This window comes from Budorcas taxicolor, chromosome 1, assembly GCF_023091745.1.
Source record: "Budorcas taxicolor isolate Tak-1 chromosome 1, Takin1.1, whole genome shotgun sequence".
Classification (NCBI taxonomy): domain Eukaryota; kingdom Metazoa; phylum Chordata; class Mammalia; order Artiodactyla; family Bovidae; genus Budorcas; species Budorcas taxicolor.
Genome location: NC_068910.1, coordinates 106389379 through 106414368, shown reverse-complemented (window position 1 = coordinate 106414368; position 24990 = coordinate 106389379). Strand labels below are relative to the sequence as shown.

The following is a 24990-nucleotide window of genomic DNA, read 5'->3' as shown; positions in this document are numbered from 1 at the left end:
CTCACATCCATACATGACTACTGGAAAAACCACAGCCTAGACTAGACGGACCTTTGTTGGCAAAGTAATGTCTTTGCTTTTTATTTATTTATTTATTTTAATTTTAATTTTTACTTTATTTTGGTTTACAATACTGTATTGGTTTTGCCATACATTGACATGAATCAGTCACGGGTGTACATGAGTTCCCAATCCTGAACCCCCCTCCCACCTCCCACCCCATATCATCTCTCTGGATCATCCCCGTGCACCAGCCCCAAGAATCCTGTATCCTGTATCGAACATAGACTGGTGATTCATGTCTTACCTGATAGTATACATGTTTCAATGCCATTCTCCCAAATCATCCCACCATCTCCCTCTCCCACAGAGTCTAAAAGTCCGTTTCACCTTTTTCTCAAGTGCTCACAGAACCTTCTCCAGGATAGATCACATCCTGGGCCATAAACCTAACCTTGATAAATTCAAAAAAATTGAAATCATTCCAAGCATCTTTTCTGACCATAATGCATTAAGATTAGATCTCAATTACAGGAGAAAAACTATTAAAAATTCCAATATATGGAGGCTGAACAACACGCTTTTGAATAACCAACAAATCACAGAAGGAATCAAAAAAGAAATCAAAATATGCATAGAAATGAATGAAAATGAAAACACAACAACCCAAAACCTGTGGGACACTATAAAAGCAGTGCTAAGAGGAAAGTTCATAGCAATACAGGCATACCTCAAGAAATAAGAAAAAAGTCAAATAAATAACCTAAGTCTACACCTAAAGCAACTATAAAAGGAAGAAATGGAGAACCCCAGAGTTAGTAGAAGGAAAGAAATCTTAAAAATTAGGGCAGAAATAAATGCAAAAGAAACCAAAGAGACCATAGCAAAAATCAACAAAGCCAAAAAGCTGGTTCTTTGAAAGGATAAATAAAATTGAAAAACCATTAGCCAGACTCATCAAGAAACAAAGGGAGAAAAATCAAATCAATAAAAGTAGAAATGAAAATGGAGAGATCACAACAGACAACACAGAAATACAAAGGATCATAAGAGACTACTATCAGCAACTATATGCCAATAAACTGGACAACTTGGAAGAAATGGACAAATTCTTAGAAAAGTACAACTTTCCAAAACTGAATAAGGAAGAAATAGAAAATCTTAACAGACCCATCACAAGCACAGAAATTGAAACTGTAATCAGAAATCTTCCAGCAAACAAAAGCCCAGGTCTCTGCTTTTTAATATGCTGTCTAGGTTGGTCATATCTTTCCTTCCAAGGAGTAAGCCTCTTTTTATTTCATGGCTACAGTCACCATCTGTAGTGATTTTGGAGCCCCAAAAAGTAAACTCAGCCACTGTTTCCACTATTTCTCCATCTATTTGCCATGAACTGATGGGACAGGATGCCATGATCCTTGTTTTCTGAATGTTGAGCTGAAGTCAACTTTTTCATTTTCCTCTTTCACTTTCATCAAGAGGCTCTTTAGTTCTTCTTCACTTTCTGCCATAAAGGTAGTGTCATCTGCATATCTGAAGTTATTGCTATTTCTCCCAGCATTCTTGATTCCAGCTTTTGCTTCATCCAGCCCAGCATTTCTCATGGTATACTCTGCATATAAGTTAAATAAGCTTGGTGACAATATACAGCCTTGTAATCCTTTTCCTATTTGGAACCACTCTGTTGTTCCATGTCCAGTTCCAACTGTTGCATCCTGACCTGCATACTGATTTCTCAAGAGGCAGTTCCCCTCGTCTGGTATTGCATTCTTTTCAAGAATTTTCCACTGTTTATTGTGATCCATACAGTCAAAGGCTTTGGCACAGTCAATAAAGCAGAAATAGATGTTTTTCTGGAACTCTCTTGCTTTTTCAATGACCCAGAGGATGTTGGCAATTTGATCTCTGGTTCTCTGCCTTTTCTGAAACCAGCTTGAACATCTGGAAGTTCACAGTTTACATATTGTTGAAGCCTGGCTTGAGAATTTTGAGCATTACTTTACTAGCGTGTGAGATGAGTGAAACTGTGCAGTAGTTTGAGCACTCTTTGGCATTGCCTTTCTTAGGGATTGGAATGAAAACTGATCTTTTCCAGTCCTGTGGCCACTGCTGAGTTTTCCAAATTTGCTGGTTTATTGAGAATAGCACTTTCACAGCATCATCTTTTAGGATTTGAAATGTCAACTGGAATTCCTTCACCTCCACTAGCTTTGTTTGAAGTGATGCTTCCTAAGGCCCACTTGACGTCACATTCCAGGATGTCTGGCTCTAGGTGAGTGATCACACCATTGTGATTATCTGGGTAGTGAAGATTTTTTTTTGTATAGTTCTCCTGTGTATTCTTGCCACCTCTTCTGAATATCTTCTACTTCTGTTAGGTCCCTACCATTTCTGTCCTTCATTGAGCCCATCTTTTCATGAAATGTTCCCTCGGTATCTCTGATTTTCTTGAAGAAATCTCTAATCTTTCCCATTGTATTGTTTTCCTCTATTTCATTGCACTGATGGCTGAGGAAGGCTTTCTTATCTCTCCTTGCTGTTCTTTGGACCTCTACATTCAAATGGGTATATCCTTCTTTTTCTCTTTTGCCTTGCACCTCTTTTCTTTTCACAGCTATTTGCAAGGCCTCCTCAGACAACCATTTTGTTTTTCTTTTTCTTGGGGATGTTCTCAATCCCTGCCTCCTATACAATGTCAGGAACCTCCATCCATAGTTTTTGAGGCACTCTGTTTATCAGATCTAATCCGTTGAATCTATTTGTCACTTGCTCTCTATAATCATAAAGGATTTGATTTAGGTAATACCTGGATGGTCTTTTGGTTTTCCCTACTTTCTTCAATTTAAGTCTGAATTTGGCAATAAGGAGTTCATGATCTGAGCCACAATCAGTTTCCAGTCTTGTTTTTGCTGACTGTATAAAGCTTCTCCATCTTTGGCTGAACAGAATATAATCAATCTGATTTGGTGTTGGCCATCTGGTGATGTCCATGTGTAGAGTCTTCTCTTGTGTTGTTGGAAGAGGGTATTTGCTTTGATCAGTGTGTTCTCTTGGCAGAACTCTATTAGCCTTTGCCTGCTTCATTCTGTACTCCAAGGCCAAATTTGCCTGTTAATCCAGGTGTATCTTGACTTCCTACTTTTACATTCCAGTCCCCTATATTGAAAAGGACATCTTTTTTGGATGTTAATTCTAGAAGGTCTTGTAGGTCTTCATAGAATCATTCAACTTCAGCTTCTTCAACATTACTGGTCAGGGCATAGACTTGGATTACCGTGATATTGAATGGTTTGCCTTGGAAATGAATAGTGATCATTCTGTCATTTTTGAGATTGCACTCAGGTACTGTATTTTGGACTCTTTCATTGACTATGATGGCTACTCCATTTCTTCTAAGGGATTCTTGCCCACATTAGTAGATATAATGGTCATGTGAGTTAAATTCACTCATTCCAGTCCACTTTAGTTTGCTGATTCCTAAAATGTCGACATTCACTCTTGCCATCTCCTGTTTGACCACTTCCAATTTGCCTTGATTCATGGACCTAACATTCCAGGTTCCTATGCAACATTACTCTTTACAGCATTGGACCTTTCTTCCACCACCAGTCACATCCACAACTGTGAAGGAACTGTCTAGAATATGTTTTAAGGACCACAAGCACTTAAGAAGAGGTACAATGCATTTTCTGAAATAATATTTCTATTGAAAGCAAGTCGAAACACCATAAATTCTTCCAAGTGCAATATGGTGGCCAGCTTTCAAAATTTACCCTATGATCCTCCCTCCTAGGTTTTACACTATTATGCAATTCCCTTCTCTAAAAGTAGGTTGATCTGCATGTCCAAAAGCATATAAAAGTAAGAGTAATTGCTAAGATTCGATTATAAAATACACTGCCTCTTTGGTGTTAAATGTGTACTCTATTTTAGATGTGATCAGTAGCTGAAGTTTTCTGCCCTAGTCACATGAGTGAGCTTGAAAAAAGGTTGCCCAGCCTTAGCTTTCAGCTGACTGTAGCCCACAACAGCTTGTCTGCAATCCCACGGGAGACCCTGAGCCAGGACCACCAGCTAAGTCACACTTGGATTGCTGATTCTCAGACAATTTGTGAGATCATTCGCTGCTTAAAACTGCTAAGTTTGGGCTAATTTGTTATGCAGCAATAGAAAACTAATAAATTTGATCTGTAGATGAGGTTAATGTTCAGTGTCTTTTCTTATAAGGGAAGTAGCTTCTAAATGGTGGTGCCTTGGTGGCTCCATAGGAAAGAATCCACCTGCAGTGCAGGAGCTGCAGGAAACGCAGGCTTGATCCCTGGGTTGGGAAGATCCCCTGGAGGAGGGTATGTCAACCCACTCCAGTATTCTTGCCTAGAGAATCTCAGACAGATTACAGTCCACAGGGTCATAAAGAGTCAGATACAACTGAAGCAACTTAGCATGCACTTAATGATCATTCATATTTTTAAATTCTATAATTCTAAGAGGGCTTTCATGCCTTCAGTTTGGGAATTTCTTTGTAAATGAAATCTTTAACTATTTACCACAACATTGCCAACATGCTGATATATTAATATCTCTATTTTCATATGAATGATTAATAATTACAGGGAAAAAGTTGCTATTGCAAAGATGGTAAAAGAGAGAAAGAGAATGTTTGACTGCTGTGTGTCCTCTGTATATCTACTTTGGCCTTTAAAGAGCATGAAGAAAGACATGGAAGAAATGAAACCTTGAGGGGAGACATGAAAAGGTGGATCCATTAGAGTAATTTACCTTACCTAGCAAGTAATGAAATAATAAAATCTGCTGAAATAAATAGAACCATACTTCATGAATTATTCTCATATATAAAATATTTGTCTTAAACAGAAGAGAATCTTGTATCAAAGACAAATATAACCTGTATTGTCATCAATATATCTAACAGGTGCTTGGAAAGTACAATACAAATGAAACTATTTTCCATGTTTATGTCCATACTACTGTACAATTAAATCTAATTTGGAAGAAAAAAATTCTGTATATTAATGTCAGTGTTTTATAGTTCAGAAACTGTAAATTCATAATTTAAGATATCATTTTTATATTTTCAAAATTAGAATATTATCACATGCTTATAAAAACTGGTACTGATATTAAAGCTAATACTAATCTTAGTAGGTTCTGCATATTGAATGATTACTCTTTTCAAGTAGCAAATGGAATTATTTACATTTAAGAAGTCCCATTTTATATATTCCTCATAATAGCTTATATGGTTGTTACTATTTTTCTGCCAACAGTTGCAGAAATTAAGTCCTAGGGAAGTATAACTAGTTGCCTAGGGTCACACAGTTGATTGTGTCAAGGCCTGAATTCTAACCCAGGTCTTTCCAAATCCACTATGACTATTTATTATTGTATAAAATCTTTTGCTTCATAAATATTGATATAAAATGGCTAAAAATCCACCACCAAAAGTTAAAAAACCAACAGGATAAAAATGAAATAAGCAAGGACTTTTAATGTTTCATCAATATCTAAACATACTTTCATTATAGTTTTTTATTAAGTTTCTAGTTGGAGGTTAAAACCTTAGAGATTATCATGAAGTAGGTAGGTGTCTCTCAATTAGCTAGCAGCTAATTAATCTGTCTTAAAATTAATTAATACAAGTAAAGTATACTCATTAAGCTGCTGCTGCTGCTGCTAAGTCACTTCAGTTGTGTCCGACTCTGTGCGATCCCATAGATGGCAGCCCACCAGGCTCCCCCGTCCCTGGGATTCTCCAGGCAAGAACACTGGAGTGGGTTGCCATTTCCTTCTCCAATGCATGAAAGTGAAAAGTGAAAGTGAAGTTGCTCAGTCGTGTCCGACCCTCAGCGACCCCATGGACTGCAGCCTTCCAGGCTCCTCCGTCCTTGGGATTTTCCAGGCAAGAGTACTGGAGTGGGGTGACACTGCCTAGTTGTTAATATTACTTTTTTTTTTTCATAATCGAATTTAAGTATTAACACCAATTTACTGTACTCTACCTTCATTCAAGACTGGAAAAGTAGTTTCAAGGATTAAAAATGTAACAATATTTTGACTTCTAACTCATTTTTTTCCTAATTTATCCAATAAAATCAAATCTTGGCCTCACAGTAAACAAGGGTTGCCTAGCTCCAGAAGAACATGTTTCCTAACTGTGGATACACTACAAACCTTGCATGTTAGACATTCCCTCCAGCAGCAAAAAATCTGCAAATCAAGTCAGGCAGCAGAGGCACATAGAAGCTTTTGTATTTCTTAAATAGAAAGTTGCATTCTCTTTATAATATTGCAAAATTTTGAAAACTATGGAATCCAATAAAAACTGTGCTTAAAAATGCACAGCTTAAAATGTATTGCAGGATACAAAAGCAATACACATAAATCACTTGCATTTCTATATACTAACAATGAAATATCAGAAAGAGAAATTAAGGAATCAATCCCATTCACCATTGCAACAAAAAAACAAAATATCTAGGAATAAGCGTACCTAAGGACACAAAAGAACTGTACACAGAAAGTTATAAGACACTGATGAAAGAAATTAAAGGGACATAAACAGATGGAGAGATATTCCATGTTCCTGGGTTGGAAGAATCAATATTGTGAAAATTACTACACTACCAAATGCAATCTACAGATTTATTGTGATCCCTATCAAATTACCAATGTCATTTTTCATAGAACTAGAACAAAAAATTTCACAATTCATATGGAAACACGAAAGACTCTGAATAGCCAAAGCAGTCTTGAGAAAGAAGAATGGAGCTGGAGGAATCAACCTTCCTGACAGTACCACAAAGCTACAGTCATCAAGACAGTATGGTACTGGCATAAAATAGAAATATAGACCAATGGAACAAGATAGAGATCCCAGAGATAAACCCACACACCTATGGGTACCTTACTTTTGACAAAGGAGGCAAGAATATACAATGGGGCAAAGATAGCCTCTTCAGGAAGTTATGCAGGGAAAACTGGACAGCTATGTGCAAAGGAATGAAATTAGAACTCTTTCTAACACCATACAAAAATGTATATTCAAAATGGATTAAAGACCTAAATATAAGACCAGAAACTATAAAACTCTTAGAGGAAAATATAGACAGAACACATGATGACATAAATCAAAGCAAGATCCTCTATGACCCACCTCCTAGAGTAACAGAAATAAAAACAAAAATAAACAAGTGGGACCTAATTAAACTTAAAAGCTTTTGCACAGCAAAATAAACTATAAATAAGGTGAAAAGACAACCTTCAGGATGGGAGAAAATAATAGCAAATGAAACAACAGAGAAAGGTTTAAATTCCAAAATATACAAGCAGCTCATAAAACTCGATATTAGAAAAACATACAACCCAATCAAAAACTGGGGAAAAGACCTAAACAGACCTTTCTCCAAAAAAGACAAATAGATAGCTAACAAACACATGAAAAGATGCTCAACATTGCTCATTATTAGAGAAATGCAAATCAAAACTTGAGATTTCACCTCACAGCAGTCATAATGGTCATCATCAAAAAGCCTACAAACAATAAATGCTGGAGAGGGTATGGAGAAAAAGGAACCCTCTTGCACTTCGGTGAGAATGCAACATTCTTGATACAACCACTATAGAAGATGGTATGGCAATTCCTTAAAAAGCTAGGAATAAAACCACCATATGACCCAGCAATCCCACTACTAGGCATATACCCTGAGGAAACTGAAACAGAAAAATCCACATGTACCCCAGTGTTCATTGCATATTCTAGCTCTTTACAATAGCTAGAACATGGAAGGAATCCAGATGTCCATCAACAGATAAGTCGACAAAGAAGCTGTGGTACATATATACAGTGGAATATTAACCATAAAAAGGAACACATTTGAGTTAGTTCTAATGAGGCGGATGAACCTAGAGCCTACTATACAGAACAAAGTAAGTCATAGACTAATGCATATATGTGGAATCCAGAAAGATGGCAATGATGAATTTATTTGCAGGGCAGAAATGGAGAAACAGACACAGAGAACAGACTTATGGACATGGTGGGGGGAGGAAGGAGAGGGTAGGATGTATGGAGAGAGTAACATGGAAACTTACATTACCATATGTAAAATAGATACCAATGGGAATTAGATGTATGGTTCAGGGAACTCAAATAGGGGCCCTGCAACAACCTAGAGAGGTAGGAAGGGGAGGGAGATGGAAGAGAGCTTCAGAGGGAGGGGACATATGTATATCTATATCTGATTCATGTTGATATTTGGCAGAAAACAACAAAATTTTGTAAAGCAATTATCCTTCAATTAAAAAAATTTTTTTTCAGGGACTTCCCTTTCAGTTCAGTAATTAAAATTTTGCCTTCCAGTATAAGGAATGCAGGTTTGATCCCTGGTTGGGGAGCTAAGATCCCAAAGGCCTCTCAGCCAAAAGACAAAACAACACATAAAACAGTAACAATATTGTAAGAAATTCAATAAAGCCTTAAAAAATGGTCCATGTCAAAAAAGAAACAACAACAACAACAACAACAACAAATACGTACACACCTTTCACAAAAGCATTTATTGGAGTGAACTATCTATGGTGGAAATGCCACCTAATTCTCAACTGACTACCAAGAAAAGTTGCTAAGTCTCCCTTACTCATATTTTCTCTATTAGCATTTCCTATTAAATCCCTGAAGGAAAATGCTCTCTGTAAACAGCCACCTTGTGTTGTACAGAAAGTCTCTCAAAAACTTCATGTGATTTTTCATAAATTACAGGCTTCAAAATCCTTAGAGGAATTAAATGCATCTCTGTTCAATTTATAGATTATCTCATTAAGTGCCAGATGAAAAAGTAGAAGTACAATATCAGAATAGAGAAAGTAAATTTATAAACTGGTAATTATACTTGTACTTCTAGGCCCAAATTGTATTTGTTTTAAAAATAGGCAGAAAATATGGTTGCATTTTTAACTGCATTTGAAATGAGCAAATCTTACTTTACTCCCCAGGGAGTTAACACTTTAATAAGGACAGTGATCAGGGAAAACTTGCTAAGGGTTAGATAACATAACCTAACCAGAGCTGCAATTCTTAGCTTGCAATTTATATTAGAAATTCTGGCAAGATTTACCTACAGTAGTATATATATATTACTATATATATATATATATATAAAATAGTATTTACCCTTTCATCATTTTAGGATAGAGTGTTAGATATCTGACTTATATGTTAGGCTTTCTAAAGTAAAAACATTATATTTATATTTTCCATTAAATGGAAGAGCAACTCTTTGAAGGCTGACTGTATATAGTCTGAATTCATGGCAATGTCACACTCAAATAATTGGTGGCTGTCTATGGGATTTCGTTTGTCTGGTTTTCACCAAACTAGATCAGAAATTTAGAGGAAGTTTGAATTTGTGTCCTTGTTACTCCTCAGAAAAAAATTTCTGAAGGAATGAAACTATAAAGGAAAAATGCTAATTTTGCATACTCCAAGGCTATCCTGATTCCTGTGAGCATTAACCTAGATACTTTCTAGTATTCTATACTTAGAGGGATATTTGTGATTAGCTTACAATCTGACTTCCCTGGTGGCTAAGACAGTAAAGCGTCTGCCTACAATGCGGGAGACCCGGGGTCAATCCCTGGGTCAGGAAGATCCCCTGGAGAAAGAAATGGCAAACCACTCCAGTATTCTTGCCTGGAAAATCCCATGGAAGGATGAGCCTGGTAGCCTACAGTCCATAGGGACACGAATGAACGACTTCACTTTCTTCCTTTTATAATTTGATATTGTGGGTTCTATAACCTCTACTCCAAGCTATATGTCACATTGCATTATTTTCCCCCTCCAAACAACAATATTTAAGAGGAGGTCGAAATTTATAAGAGCTGTAATTAATCTTTTAAAAATAACCTTTTATTTTTCTCTTTTCTTAGAAATATAAAACTTGGTTTTAAAATATGTAGATTTTTAGGTTGTTGAAGAAACTGAGTTAGTTTTTCACCCTTTGAGACCTTAATGTACTTCCCTATAATTTTTTTAATATTTTATACTTTTGTTGAAAAATGAATTATCTCATTGCTTTATTACTCTTGTTTGATAATTTTTTATCCCCTTGTATAGCAAAGCAAGAAACAAAATAATAAGCAGCTTACACAATCACAGAATTTCAGAATTGGAAAGTAACCTAGTTTAACCTAACTTCATAAAAAATGAGATGAAGACATGGAATTCATTAAAGTGATGAGGTAGCAATTTAAGAAAATTCTGACCAGGAATATCAAAGGAACTGATTATGACTTTAGGATGTGAAGCTGAATTAAAATGCTATGAAATTTAGAACTGATTGAAATACAGCAAGTTGGCAGCAGTATGATTAATGAGCAGCCTTATCTGGTATTACAAAATCAGCACTAAGACTGTACTCCCAGTAACTACATACACCAAAGGAATCCAGGCCGTCTGAGCACAGTGAAAAGGGTATTGTTTTATTGTCCTCGGAAATCAAAATATAAACTTTGATACTCATTATGCTTATAATCTCCATTTCACTCTATAAATTTAGATGTATTCTAAAGTTTTCAATGAGGAATATTTACTTAGTTATTTACTTAACTTTAATTTTTCCTTAATTAGATATATAAAATCTTTGGCATGCTAACTCTAGCTTCTATCATTTTGTACAAATCTATTTTTCAAATCAAACAATAGGCAGTATAATTCTTATGAAATCAAAGACAGTTTAAAGGTAGAGGAGTCAGTAGACAATTATAATTTTCATGTGCATACAAACCCTATACTAAATGCAATAGTGAAAATATCTTTTACTTTCTTCCTATTTAGATACATTCAGACCATACAGATGCTGTTGTTGATGCAGTGCTGGCACCAGTCCCAGTTTTGTGACCGTGAGAATCTTTGTTCCAGGCACTGTGGGGACTCCCTGGGCTCACTAAACCGGACAGGCTTCTACCCAGTGTGGTGTTTGCTACACAACATGGAAATTGGCTATGATATCTCCATAATGAGTGTTTGTATCAGTAAATTCCCTTGCCATCCATTTTTTATCAGGTAATGGTGTTTTAATTAGTACCAAATGCTCATATCCAATTTCTCTGTGGTGGACATGACAACGAATAAAAATTATGAAAAGAGAGGAAAAAACAAAACAAAACTTTTATTCACCAGCTCATGACTTTGCTGATTCCATTAGAAACACTCAGTTACCTCTGAAATGACTTAGTCTTTTATTTATTACATTTTGCTTCAGTTTAATATATTAGGTTCAAATATCACACAGATATGTAACATCTACAGAGGTTCTAACTAGTTATAAACATGGTGTAACATTAAATTCACATCTATGTTTACAGTGTTATGGTTATTTTCCTTCTATCCACACTTACTTTTTAAAGATTATTTTTATGTTGACCATTTAAAAAATCTTTATTGAATTTGTTACATTATTGCTTCTGTTTTATGTTTTGGATTTTTGACCATGAGGCATGTGGGATCCCCAGCCAGGGATCAAACCTGCACCCACTTGCAGTGGAAGGCGAAGTTCTAATGACTGGACCACCAGAGAAGTCCCTATCCACACGCTCAATGTGAGGTAATGGAGAAACCGGGCGTTCAGCCACTTACCCTTAGAGCTGCAGCACCAGCATTCCCTGTGAGATGTTCCAAATGTAAAGCCTCATCCCACCCTCTCTTAACCCAGCTCCAGTCAGCTGAATCAGGACCTCCGTTTCAACAAGTTCCTCCTGTAACTCAGGGAATCCTTATGTCCTTTCATCAGTCATACTTTTATTAGTTCCCATATATTAAATCTGTTTCCATTTACATGCAAATTTACATTTAGATAACAAAATTGACCAGTGTAGGTGGTCACCGGGGAAGGAGGATGCAGAGAATGAATGAGCTGTTTCTGTACCTAAACAGTGAGTGAAGGTTAAAATAGCATTTGTGGAAGTGAAGAGAAAACTTCGGCAAACACTTAAGTGGCATTTGTGGAAGTGAAGAGAAAATGTCCTTCAGCAAACACTTAAGTGAAGGAAGTACAGCAAACGAGAAAAAGAAAAGTAAACTGATTATTTTATAAGGAAGGAAAGAAGGATTTTTTCTTTTGTAGCTTATTATTTCTATAATAATTGCTTCATATATTTTTAATCAAACATGCAGATTTACTGGTTATATATTTTAGGAAAAAAGGAGTTTACTGAATTGTTTTCTTGGGGAAGAAAACTATCTTGAGAAAGAGGGCAGAGAAGGAAGAAAGAATTGGTTATTGAGAAGTCTGTGACTTTCAGGGCTTCTCAGGGGGCACTAGTGGTAAAGAACTCGCCTGTCAATGCAGAAGAAAGAAATGTGGTTTGATCCCTGAGCCAGGAAGGTCCCCTGGAGGAGGGCATGGCAACCCACTCCAGTATTCTTGCCTGGAGAATCCCATGGACAGAAGAGCCTGGCAGGCTAGGGTACAAAGGGTCGAATAGAGTCGGACATGACTGAGTGACTAACACTTTCACTTCCACCAAGAATTCAACCTCCTATGAAAAGAAACTTTAAATCATCCTTGAGTGATGAAAATATTTCCCACAATGAAGAGCTTCAAACACATTTCCTTACCTTTTAAAGAAAACAGTTCAGACATGAAATTATGTATTTTTATATAAACCTCATAAGTACTTAATTCTATAATTGGTAGAGTAGGTGAAACAATGGCAAGTTAAATTCAGCATTTTATATAGATAATTACTGACCATCTGTGTACAAGAAATGTTTCCTTTCTTATGATGAAATTTCTTAAGTAAAATCGAAAAACTGCTGACTGTGATAAAAAAATAAATAATGAGAGAATTATAAAGAAAAGACTACTAGTCACAGGCCTCTAAATATTGGATGTAAGAATAATGAACTATTATGGGGGATGCATGTTTGCAAAATGAGGTACCAGTTGGTAATTAGTGGAGCTGTACAACACCCTGGTGAGGTAGGTATGCTTTATTGCTGCCATTTTATAGATGCAAAACAGGCAGCAGAGACTAATGAAGTGTCTGCCTCAGGGAACCTAGAAAATCAGCATCAGCAGAAAGCACTTTTCTGAGACATCCAATTGTGATGCAACTATGTATTAAGAACCACTTAATTGCCTGGGTTATTTTGGTGAAGTTACTTAGCTTTTCTGTACCTTAGTTTCTTCATCTGTAAAATGGGGAGAGTAATAGTATTTATCTCAAATGGTTGTTATTGGAATTGAATTACTTAATACATAAAAAACACTTTAAAAAATACCTGCTTTTTTGAAGAAATTTCCATAGTGGCTGTATCAATTTACATCCCACCAACAGTGCAAGAGGGTTCCCTTTTCTCCACACCCTCTCCGGCATTTATTGTTTGTAGATTTTTTGATGATGGCCATTTTGACAGGTGTGAGGTGATACCTCATTGCAGTTTTGATTTGAATTTCTCTAATAATATTTTGGCCACATGATGCAATAGCTGACTCACTGGAAAAGATCTTGATGCTGGAAAAGATGGCAGGGAGAAGGAGAAGAGAGTGACAGAGGATAAGCTGGTTGGATGGCATCATTCATTCATAGGGCATGAACTTCGGCAAACTCTGGGAGATGGTGAGGGAGAGGGAAGCCTGGCATGCTGCAATCCATGGGGTCGTAAGTTGTCAGACACGACTTGGCAGCTGAACAAGGACAACGTCTTCTTTGGAGAAATGTCTGTTTAGGTCTTCAGCCTATTGTTTGAGTGCGTATTTTGTTTTTCTGATATTGAGTTACATGAACCACTTTTTAAAAAAATTTAAATTTATTTATTTTAATTGGAGGCTAATTACTTTACAATATTGTATTGGTTTTGCCATACATCAACATGAATCTGCCACAAGTGTACACATGTTCCCAATCCTGAACCCCCCTCCCACCTCCCTCCCCATACCATCCCTCTGGGTACCACTTTTATATTTTGGAGATTAATCCTATTTGCAATTATTTTCTCCCATTCTGAGGGTTGTCTTTTCATCTTGCCATGATGGAGAACAGTATGGAGATGTCTTTAAAACCTAGGAATAAAACTACTGTATGACCGAGCAATCCCACTATGGGGTATATACCCTAAGAAAATCACAATTGTAAAAGACATATGTTCATTGCAGCACTATTTACAATAGTCAGTACATGGAAGCACCCAAGAGGTCCATCAACAGATCAACGGATAAAGAACTTGTGGTATATATATGTATATGTATCAGTTCAGTTCAGTTTAGTCGCTCAGTCGTGTCTGACTCTGTGACCCCATGAATCGCAGCACGCCAGGCCTCCCTGTCCATCACCAACTCCCGGAGTTCACTCAGATTCACATCCATAGAGTCAGTGATGCCATCCAGCCATCTCATCCTCTGTCATCCCCTTCTCCTCCTGACCCCAATCCCTCCCAGCATCAAAGTCTTTTCCAATGAGTCAACTCTTCGCATGAGGTGGCCAAAGTACTGGAGTTTCAGCTTTAGCATCATTCCTTCCAAAGAACACCCAGGGCTGATCGCCTTCAGAATGGACTGGTCAGATCTCCTTGCAGTCCAAGGGACTCTCAAGAGTCTTCTCCAACACCACAGTTCAAAAGCATCAGTTCTTCGGCGCTCAGCCTTCTTCACAGTCCAACTCTCACATCCATACATGACCACAGGAAAAACCACAGACTTGACTAGACGGACCTTAGTCGGCAAAGTAATGTCTCTGCTTTTGAATATGCTATCTAGGTGGGTCATAACTTTTCTTCCAAGGAGTAAGCATCTTTTAATTTCATGGCTGCAGTCACCATCTGCCGTGTATATGTTTATGTATATGTATATGTGTATATATATATATATATATATATATATATATATATATATATGGTAGAATATTACCCTGCCTTAAAAATGAACAAATTTGAGTCAATTCTAGTGAGGTGGATGAACCTAGGGCCTGTTATACAGAGTGAATAAATCAGAAAGAGAAAAATAAATATCGTATATTAACACACACATATGGAGCCTAGAAAATTGGTACTGATGACTCTATTCGCAGGGGAGGAAGAGAGGCACAGACATGGAGAAGAGACATGTGGACACGGTGGGGAAGGCGAGGGTGGGACAGATTGAGAGAGTAACATTGAAACATATACAGTTGTCATTTGTAAGATAGTTAGCCAGTGGGAATTTTCTGTATGACACAGGGAGTTCAACCCAGTGCTCTGTGACAGCCTAAAGGGGTGGGGTGGGGTCAGAGGTGGGAGGGAGGTTCAAGAGGTGGGGACATATGTATACCTATAGCTGATTCATGTTGATGTATGAGAACTTCCAGAAATTCAAACTGGATAACACAACATTGTAAAGCAGTTATTCTTGATTTTTAAATAAATAAGTTTTAAAAATACCTGGCCTAAAATTGGCCAACTACCATCATTTATGAATGATCATTTATGCGCCTTTCTGATTGATAAGGATATGAATATGGACAAAAGAAATCCCTGCCTCATGAGTTTCAGTTCAGTTCAGTCACCTAGTCATGTCTGACTCTTTGAGATGCCATGAACTGCAGCATGTCAGGCTTCCCTGTCTATTACCAACTCCCGGAGCTTGCTCAAAGTCATGTCCATTGAGTTGGTGATGCCATCCAACTATCTCATCCTCTGTCACTCCCTTCTCCTCCTGCCTTTAATCTTTCCCAGCATCAGGGTCTTTTCCAGTGAATCAGTTCTTTGCATCATGTGGCCAAAGTATTGGAGTTTCAGCTTCAGCATCAGTCCTTCCAGTGAATATTCAGGATTGATTTCCTTTAGGATTGACTGGTTTGATCTCCTTGCTATCCACAGGACTCTTAAGAATCTTTTCCAACTCCCCAGTTCAAAAGCATCATTTCTTCTGCACTCAGAGCTTTCTTTATGGTCCAACTCTCACATCCATACATGACTACTGGAAAAACCATAGCTTTGACTATATGGACCTTTGTCGGTAAAGTAATGTCTCTACTTTTTAATATGCTGTCCAGGTTTGTCATGCTTTTCTTCCAAGGAGCAAGCATCTTTTAATTTCATGGCTGCAGTCACAATCCACAGTGATTTTGGAGCTCAAGAAAGTAAAGTCTCTCACTCTTTCTATTGTCTCCCCATCTATTTGCCATGAAGTGATGGGACCGGATGCCATGATCTTAGTTTTTTGAATGTTGAGTTTTAAGCCTGCCTTTTCACTCTACTCTTTCACTTTTATAAAGTGGCTTAGTTCCTCTTCACTTTCTGCCTTAAGGGTGGTGTCATTTGCATATCTGTTATTGATATTTCTCCCTGCAAGTTTGATCCAGCTGTGCTTCATCCAGCCTGGCATTTCACATGATGTTTTCTGCAGTTAAGTTAAATAAGCAGGGTGACAATACTCAGCCTTGACGTACTCCTTTCCCAATTTGGAACCAGTCCATTGTTCCATGTCCAGTTCTAACTGTTGCTTCTTGACCTGCATGCAGATTTCTCAGGAGGCAGGTAAGGTGGTCTGAAGATTTCTTAAGAATCTTCCACAGTTGGTTGTGATCCACACAGTCAAGGCCTTAGTGTAGTCAATGAAGCAGAAGTAGAAGTTTTTCTGGAATCTCCTTGCTTTCTCTCATTCCTCTACTTTTTCTAAATCCAGTTTGAATACCTGGAAGTTCTCGTGAACTTACATTCTATTTATTAACATAACATTTTCTCAGCTCACGGGTATCAGTGTATGTCCTTCTTGTGAACAGGTAGAAACAGGAGTCCTCAGGATTTCTTTCTTTTTTATTTTTTAATTGCTAGGGATAATTTCACAGTGGCTAGGTAATTTTTCTCAATTTTCTGTGAATGAGTTTTGAACAAAGAGAGGATTTTATTAATTACCTTAGAATCTGACTAAAAGCAGTGGTTTTAGGCACTGACTGGAGGTTGGGTGACAAAGACAAATAAAAAATTATCTCCTTTCTTCAGGGGTTTAAGTGCTAGTGAGGGAGTCGGATAGATCTATATATAAAACTGGCTCTAATCAAGTCTGTCTTTGATAAATATAATAAAAGAACAAAGACGCAAGATAGAGAAAAGTACTATTGATAGAGAAGAAAGAAGAAACTTTAAGAATGTGAACACAAAGGATAAAGGAGAAAAAAGAACAGAACTAAGGGAAGGGTGTTTTTGATATTCAGTTAGAGTTTTGATACTTATTGACTTCAGGAGGGTCTGCAACATGTTGAAGCTGGAGACTGAGGGGTTGGGAACAGATGATGTCTTAGCTACATGGGGATAACTTTTTTAAGCCTAAGATGCAACTGCTCTCATCTGGAGTACCAAGTCTGAAAACTAAAATGTAGGTAACTTTTGCACCCTTGTAAAAGCTCTCCTGGACCAAAAACTGAGTATATCCACAGATGGTCAATAAGCATATGAAAAGATGGTTGTCATTACTAATTATTAGAGAAATGCAAATCCCAAGTACAATAAGGTACCATTACAGCAGTCAGAACAACCATCATTAAAAAGTCTACAGGACTTCCCTAGTGGTCCAGTCATTAAGAGTCTGCTTGTCAATGCAGGGGACATAGGTTCAATCCCTGGGTTAGGGAAGATTCCACATGCCACAGGGCAACTAAGCACATTTGTCAAAACTACTGAAACCCGCATGCTCTAGAGCTCGTGTGCCACAACTACTGAGCCCACACACCCTAGAGCCCACGCTCCACACAAGAGAAATCACTGCAATGAGAAGCCCAGGCTCTGCAACTAGAGAAAATCCCTGAACAATGAAGAGCCAGAACAGCAGAAAAAGAGAAAAAGTCTATAAATAAATGCTGGAGTTGTGTTTGGAGGAATGGGAACCCTCCTACACTGTTGGTAGGAATGTAAATTGTTGTAGCCACTATGGAGAATGGTATGGAGGTTCCTTTAAACACCAAAGACAGAGCTACCATATGACCCAGCAATCCCATGCCTCAGCATACATCTGGACAAAACTATGAATAAAAAAGATACATGCTCCCTTATGTTCACAGTTGCCCTATTCAAAGTAGCCAAGACATGGAAACAACCTAAATGTCCATCAACAGATGAAAGGATAAATAAGATATAGTACATGTATACAATGGAACACTACTCAGCCACAAAATGAACAAAATAATGCCATTTGCAGCAACATAGATGCTACTGCAGGTTAGCATACTAAGTGAAGTAAGTCAGAAAGAGAAAGAAAATACCATATGATGTCACTTATACATGGAATCTAAAATATTACACAAAAGACCTGATCTATGAAGCAGACTCACAGACATAGAGAATAGACTTGTGGTTGCCAAGGAAACATAGGGGAGGGATGGACTAGGAGTTTGGGGTTAGCAGATGCAAACTACTACGTATAGAACAGATGGACAGCAAAGTCCTACCGTATAGCACAGGGGATTATAGTAAATGGCCTGGGATAAACCATAATGGAGAAGAATATTAAAAACTAATCCATAAATATGTATAACTGAGTACCATGCTGTACATCAGAAATTAACACAACAGTTTAAATCAACTATACTTCACTTAAAAAAAAATAAAAAGATGACACAGTATATCCAGTTAGCCTATCCCCAAATTCCAAGCCAACTCTGGGCTCTATACTTCTTTCCTTGTTCCTTCTCACCCTAAATGAGGTTGACTATGTGGCTACAGTAGAATAGATATCTTCTATTTTTTCTCTCCCTTGTTCTTTATCCTTTCTCCTATAAGAGCTCCCTGCCTTCTGCCCCATTTGGCAGTTCCTGGAAATGAGACCAGCTGCTTCATGAAGTATTATATAAAGCATGCATGTGTGTGCTGTCTCTCAGTCATGTCCAGCTCTTTACAATCCCCTGGACGGTAGCCCACCAGGCTCCTCTGTCCATGGGATTCTCAAGGCCAGAATACTGGAGTGCGCTGCCATGCCCTTCTCCAGGGGATCTTCCTGACACAGGAGTTGAACCCACACCTGCTTGTCCCCTGCATTGGCAAGCAGATTCTTTACCACTGAACCACCTGGGAAGGCCATTATATAAAGCATGTATATCTAAGTTGTTGTCATTTTTTTAAACAGTTTCCTCAGTATGAGTATGCTCTACTTTGAAGAAACATATTGTTAGTGAGTAAATATGAAATATAAAATTTTTTGGTGACTTATACTTGAATTTATTCATTATTTTAAAAACATTTAAATATGAATATTTTCATATTCATAGTATATTCATGTAAGTTTAAAACACTTTTTAAGTATGAAAAGTGTGGCCAAGAATTTGGAGAGTATAATTAACTGAATAGAGAGTATCTAATTAATTATAACCCACAAGCTATAGATTTTCTTCTCCATAGTCTGCTCATCTCACATTCACACACACACACACACACACACACACATACACACACACAGAAGCAAAAGACAATCATAGCTAGGTTTTAATTTTTATATATAGTTATGATGTGAAGATTATTGTTCCCTGTGGTGAGTTATTTTTTAAAATGTGCCTGTATATTTAATTTTAGCACACTTAAGTTATTTGAAAGATAGTATATCTATATAACTGTATAGACACAAACATAGTAGCATTTGAAAATAGCTAAAAATGGAAGAGATTATCTTTCTGAACCCTTATTTTATAGATGAGAAAACAGGAATAAGAAACTTAAGGTCTAAGTCAAACTTAAATGTCCAAACACTTAGACCAGTGCCTTTTTCTAAGCGAAGGTCACTGGTAACAATAATATATGTTTGATCTCAGACATTTGTAGACACTTCACATTCTAAATCGCTTAGTTCAGTTCAGTTCAGTCACTCAGTTGTATCCGACTCTTCGCGACACCATGAACCACAGCATGCCAGGCCTCCCTATCCATCACCAACTCCCGGAGTTTTCCCAAACTCATGTCCATTGAGTTGGTTATGCCATCTAACCATCTCATTCTCTGTCATCCCCTTCTCCTCCTGCCTTCAGTCTTTCCCAACAACAGGCTGTTTTCAAATGAGTCAGCTCTTTGCAGCAGGTGGCCAAAATACTGGAGTTTCAGCTTTAGCATCAGTCCTTCCAATGAACACCCAGGACTGATTTCCTTTAGGATGGACTGGTTGGAAGTCGCTTAACTTCTCTTCTAATTTACAAAGTAATTCTCCTAACATGATAAGAACTTAAAACAGCACAGATTATTCAAAGAATGGTATAAATATTGATTATTTGTGTATTAATTAAGGTTAGAAATACAGTGTATCTTTGATCGAAAGGAAATGTAAAGTTGAAATGCCTGAATCAAAGATGGAGGCATCAATATTAAAGACTGTGGAGACTATGGATATCATGACAGCTGAAGAGTAAAATTCGATCATAGCTCACTGAGCACTGAGGTGCCTTAGCTATTACTTGGTGTGTCAGGAGATATACTTGGATCACCTCTACCTGTTCCTGCTCCCATCTCCAGCTGCTGTGTGTTTTGTTTTTAAAGGCTTATGCCTTCCATCTACTTTAGACACCTAAACTTGGGCTTGTGGAACCACAGTGGAGAACCAGAAGCGCCTATGACTGTTTACTGAATACCACACCTAAATGTCCATTCAAAACCTGTCGTCAATGATTGACTAAAGCCTGATGGAAGCTCAGCTTCTTTGTTGCCATAGGATGAACTCAGATGTGATTTAGACTCAAGACCTCTCTTTGCTCACTCTGAATTTGATTCACATCTTCCTCAGGGTCCTGTTTCTCTGTTGTCTTACCAGTATTCCTAGGAGGTTTATTAATTAATCACTTGTACACAAATTCCCATCTCAGAGTTTGTCTTTGAGTAACTGGATCTAAGACAACTACTAAAGCTATTTAGGATCTACCCATTCTTCCATCCATCCATCCATCGCTCCATTTATCCATCCATATTTATCTATGTTTGCTACCTTGCTCTCTCTTTCTTGCCTCCATCTGTGTACTCATCCCATTCTAACAAAATAAATAACACCTAAAATCAATGCATTTTTCCACTCCATATTCTATATGTTAATATAATCATACAAAAATATAAATATATGGGGGAATATCTGTGTTCCCCAAATAGGCTCATTTTTACCTGTTCTGCTTTGTATCTTGTTCTTCTTACTGAACAATATTTAGATTCCTAATAAAGAATGATATTAGCAATTTTAACTAAGAGTTTTATTGTAAGTTACTCTATTTATAAGCTTTATAAAAATAATTCTTGGGAGGAGAAACTTATAGTAAGAATCTGCCGTCATAGTTGAGAAAAATTTTGATGCTGTCAATCATTTTACATTCTCTCTGAGAGTTTTGATATTCTAAAATCTTGACTGGTTGCCAATATTTTATATATTTATATATGAGGACATCATAATTTTTATTTAGTTTGTACATAATTCCTATGCTCTGATTCTATATTGTATTATGTATAGGCCAAATATTTCTCTAATGCTTCCTTAAATGATATTTAATACTGAATTTGTATACTCTCCATCCTTAGATCTGTTTATAATTAATCTTTACAACACACTAGAAAGGTTGATATCTTTATTTTCCTTTTGTAAATGTGAAGTCTGATTAGGGAGATTAATAGACTTTTTCCTGACCACAAGCATTAGAGTCAGAGTCAGAACATGAATTAGGAATCCTTGGCTTCCAACTCCACATTAAATTCATTAGCAATGGATCATTGCCATTTTCTTATAAAATAAACTCTTTTGTAATATTATTTATTCTATTATTAAAACATGGATATTATGTCAGTAGCCATCTCTCAGGATATTATTAATTTCTCAAGTTCCAATTGGATGAATGTGGTTCTTTTCTTATAGAATCAGCACAATTTTTCTTTAACTGGAAATATTATAAGTCATTTTCATCTTCAGATATATGAAGCAAAAATGACTATAGAATAAGAGTCATCTTCTGTGTATGAAATATTACCTTTATAATACAAAATAAATATTTTTATTATGAAAATTTCCTTAAAAATGTCTACATTGCTTTTTAAATAAACTGAATTATTTGAGTATATGATATATTTAAATTAATGGACAGAAAAATATGTATATTCCTGTGATAGGATACCATAGGTTGTAACATTTGGAAGGATAGACCAACAGAATTTCTGAGCACAAGTTGGCCAGGCCAACGTATAGAATCTATAATCTAATTAAACTGAGTGAATTCCTCCTTTCTTAGGCTATGGATTCTTTCATGTCAGTTGATAATAATGATAGCTTTCATTGACCACATAATTCTGAAATTACTAAATATAATCATGCTACTGAGTTACTTCTCCCCTTTTCAAACTTACATTTGCTCAGAAGCAATAGAATAGAAAAATATAGACTTCTATTTCTCTTCTTTTTATACTGTTCATGGGGTTCTAAAGGCAAAAATACTGAAGTGGTTTGCCATTCCCTTCTTCAGTGGACCACATTTTGTTAGAACTCTCCACCATTTCTCTTTTTGCCCTGCATTTCTTCATAGGGAACCTAAATTTATTTGTGATGTTCCTTTGATTCCAGTAAGTTATAGAAACACAACAAGTTCTTTCTTAAGATACCACTGGGAATTATATAAATTTTTACATAATATTTTAAAATGTAATGCTCACTTTATCAATATTCTAGGTTAGTATCAGCCCAATGGGACATATTATCAGAATTGACTCTATGTTCTGCCTTAACATCTATAGCAATGATATCATAATGGTGAGGGATAGGGAGAAAGCATAAACGAAGAAGATATGTGACTGTCATAAAACTAAGGAAGTTTATAATTTGGGAAAATATAGTAATTGAGAATTTTAATGACAGAAATGGAAATTGAAGTTAAGAGTTGATTTATTAACCAGATTTATCTTGCTACCTTATAAAACACCTGACCTGAATGGAAAGACAATTTTAAATTCATCAGCTATTTTCATTTATACCTTTAATCATACTTTACAATTTTAGCAGACTATAACTTTAAATTCATTGGCAAGGATATGGCCCACTGAACTTGTTTTAGATTATGGTAATTCCATTTTACTATTTTTTCTGAAGTGAGTTTTAGAGATAACTTTATATTCATTAAACTGTAAGCTGATGAATACAATCTCTCACTATATTGTAAAACTCCTTAGAGTAAGTGAAGATAGAAATGTACATCCTGTGTCTTCTACCTTAATCTGATATAAAACAAGACAAATTAATTAAGAAATTATAAGCACTATAGTATACTGGAGAATATTTAAAGACATAGTAGGTAAGAAGTTAGGCCAAAAAGAACAGGTTTTAGAGTAAAATAATATTCTATCACAATATACTTAATATACATATGCATACATATGTACATGTACATTCTGAGGCAGCTCCAGATAAGACCTACTTGCTCATGGTACTTGATCTCGTAGTCCAGTATGGCTCCACTGGGAAAAGCAGGTGCTTGCCATGATAGGGCAATGCTGTTTTGGGATGCCCAGTCCTTTCTTACCATACCTATCAGGGAAGGTGCTGAAAAGAAAGAAAATAACTAAGAATTAATTGGCAGGAATCATTCTCCACAATGCTTTCTTTAACATTTTGTCTCCCAAGGAAAATACAATTCTTGGTGAAGAGGACACCAATTATTGATGTCAGATTAATATGATAATCAGGATCTACTTTACTCAATCCAAATATTAAAATTTATTTAGACACTGATGGCTCAGTGGCAAAGAATTTTGCCTGCAGTACAGGAGGTGCAGGAGATGCAGGTTTGATCCCAGGGTTGGAATGATTCCCTTTGATCCCTGGGTTGGAAAAATCCCCTTCAATCCCTGGGTTGGAAATATCCCCTGGAGAAGGGCATGACAACTCACTCCAGCATTCTTGCCCAGACAATGCTATGGACAGAACAGCCTTGTGGGCTACAGTCCAGAGGGTCACAAAGAGTCATATACAACTGAGGCAACTTAGCTCACACGCATGCAGAAACAAATTAGGGAACAAAGGAAAAACTCAGATAGTCCAAGAATAAGGACCATAACACATTATCTCTGATTCTGTTAGAGGACAACATTTTTCCTCAAACTGGCTTTGGTTTTGAGCTATAATATGAAGTATAATAGACTTGACTTCTATATTTTCTCAAAACTAAGACTACTATAGAAAATCCTCTGCAATTACATGATCACTTATAAGCTTTCTTTCTTTCAAGAGTTAGTACTTTATCGAATTTTAGTACTTTATAGAAGTTACATTGCAAACTTAACTACAGCATATTTTGGCTTATCCATGAGAGGATCATTTCTTTTGCAAGGTTTCTATGACTTTTGACTAAAGCTGAAATATTTAATTTATGAAGTATATTTTGAATCATGTCTGTCTTCTTTTTCCATATAACATTATCTTAACAATTCAATCTTAACCTAAAGTAATCTTGTATACACTGTAGGCTTTTTATCTAACAAAATATTTCTCATCCTTAAATATTTGAATTACTTACAAAAGGAATTTTTACACAGAGAACTAAAACTCAGTCTTAAAAATACAAACTAAATATACTGAGATACCATTTCTCATTTTAAATTGGCAAAAAATCCAAAAACTTGACACCAGGCTCTGTTGGCTAGACTGTGAGGAAAAGACTTTAATACGCTGTTGGTATAAATGCAAAATGACATAATCCTTATAAAGGGAAATTCAACAATTTAAGGCAAATTATATGTTCATTTACACTTTGGCTTTTGGGAATCTACTGAAAGATACACTGCACAAATACGAACTGACATATTTACAAGACTACTCATTGAAATTTATTTGTAAAGCCTGGAAACAATTTAAATGCCCATCAATAAGGGACTGGTTTAAAAACCTATGCTACATTCACCAGAGAATTATGAAACTGTAAAAAGGAATTGTGACCATCTATAAATACTAGAATGAATTTATTTCAGAATTTACTTTTAAATGAAAAAAGTGAGGTGGAGAA

General features: G+C 36.5%; 1 protein-coding gene across 1 annotated transcript in view; it reads right to left on the bottom strand.

Moving 5' to 3' along the window:
* Positions 1-24990, bottom strand: part of EPHA6 (EPH receptor A6) — a 959528-nt gene that overhangs the window by 340625 nt on the left and 593913 nt on the right. The window contains exon 6 of the mRNA XM_052649809.1: positions 23407-23531. Within this exon, the coding sequence (XP_052505769.1) occupies positions 23407-23531 (125 nt within the window). The remainder of the gene's footprint in view (positions 1-23406; positions 23532-24990) is intronic.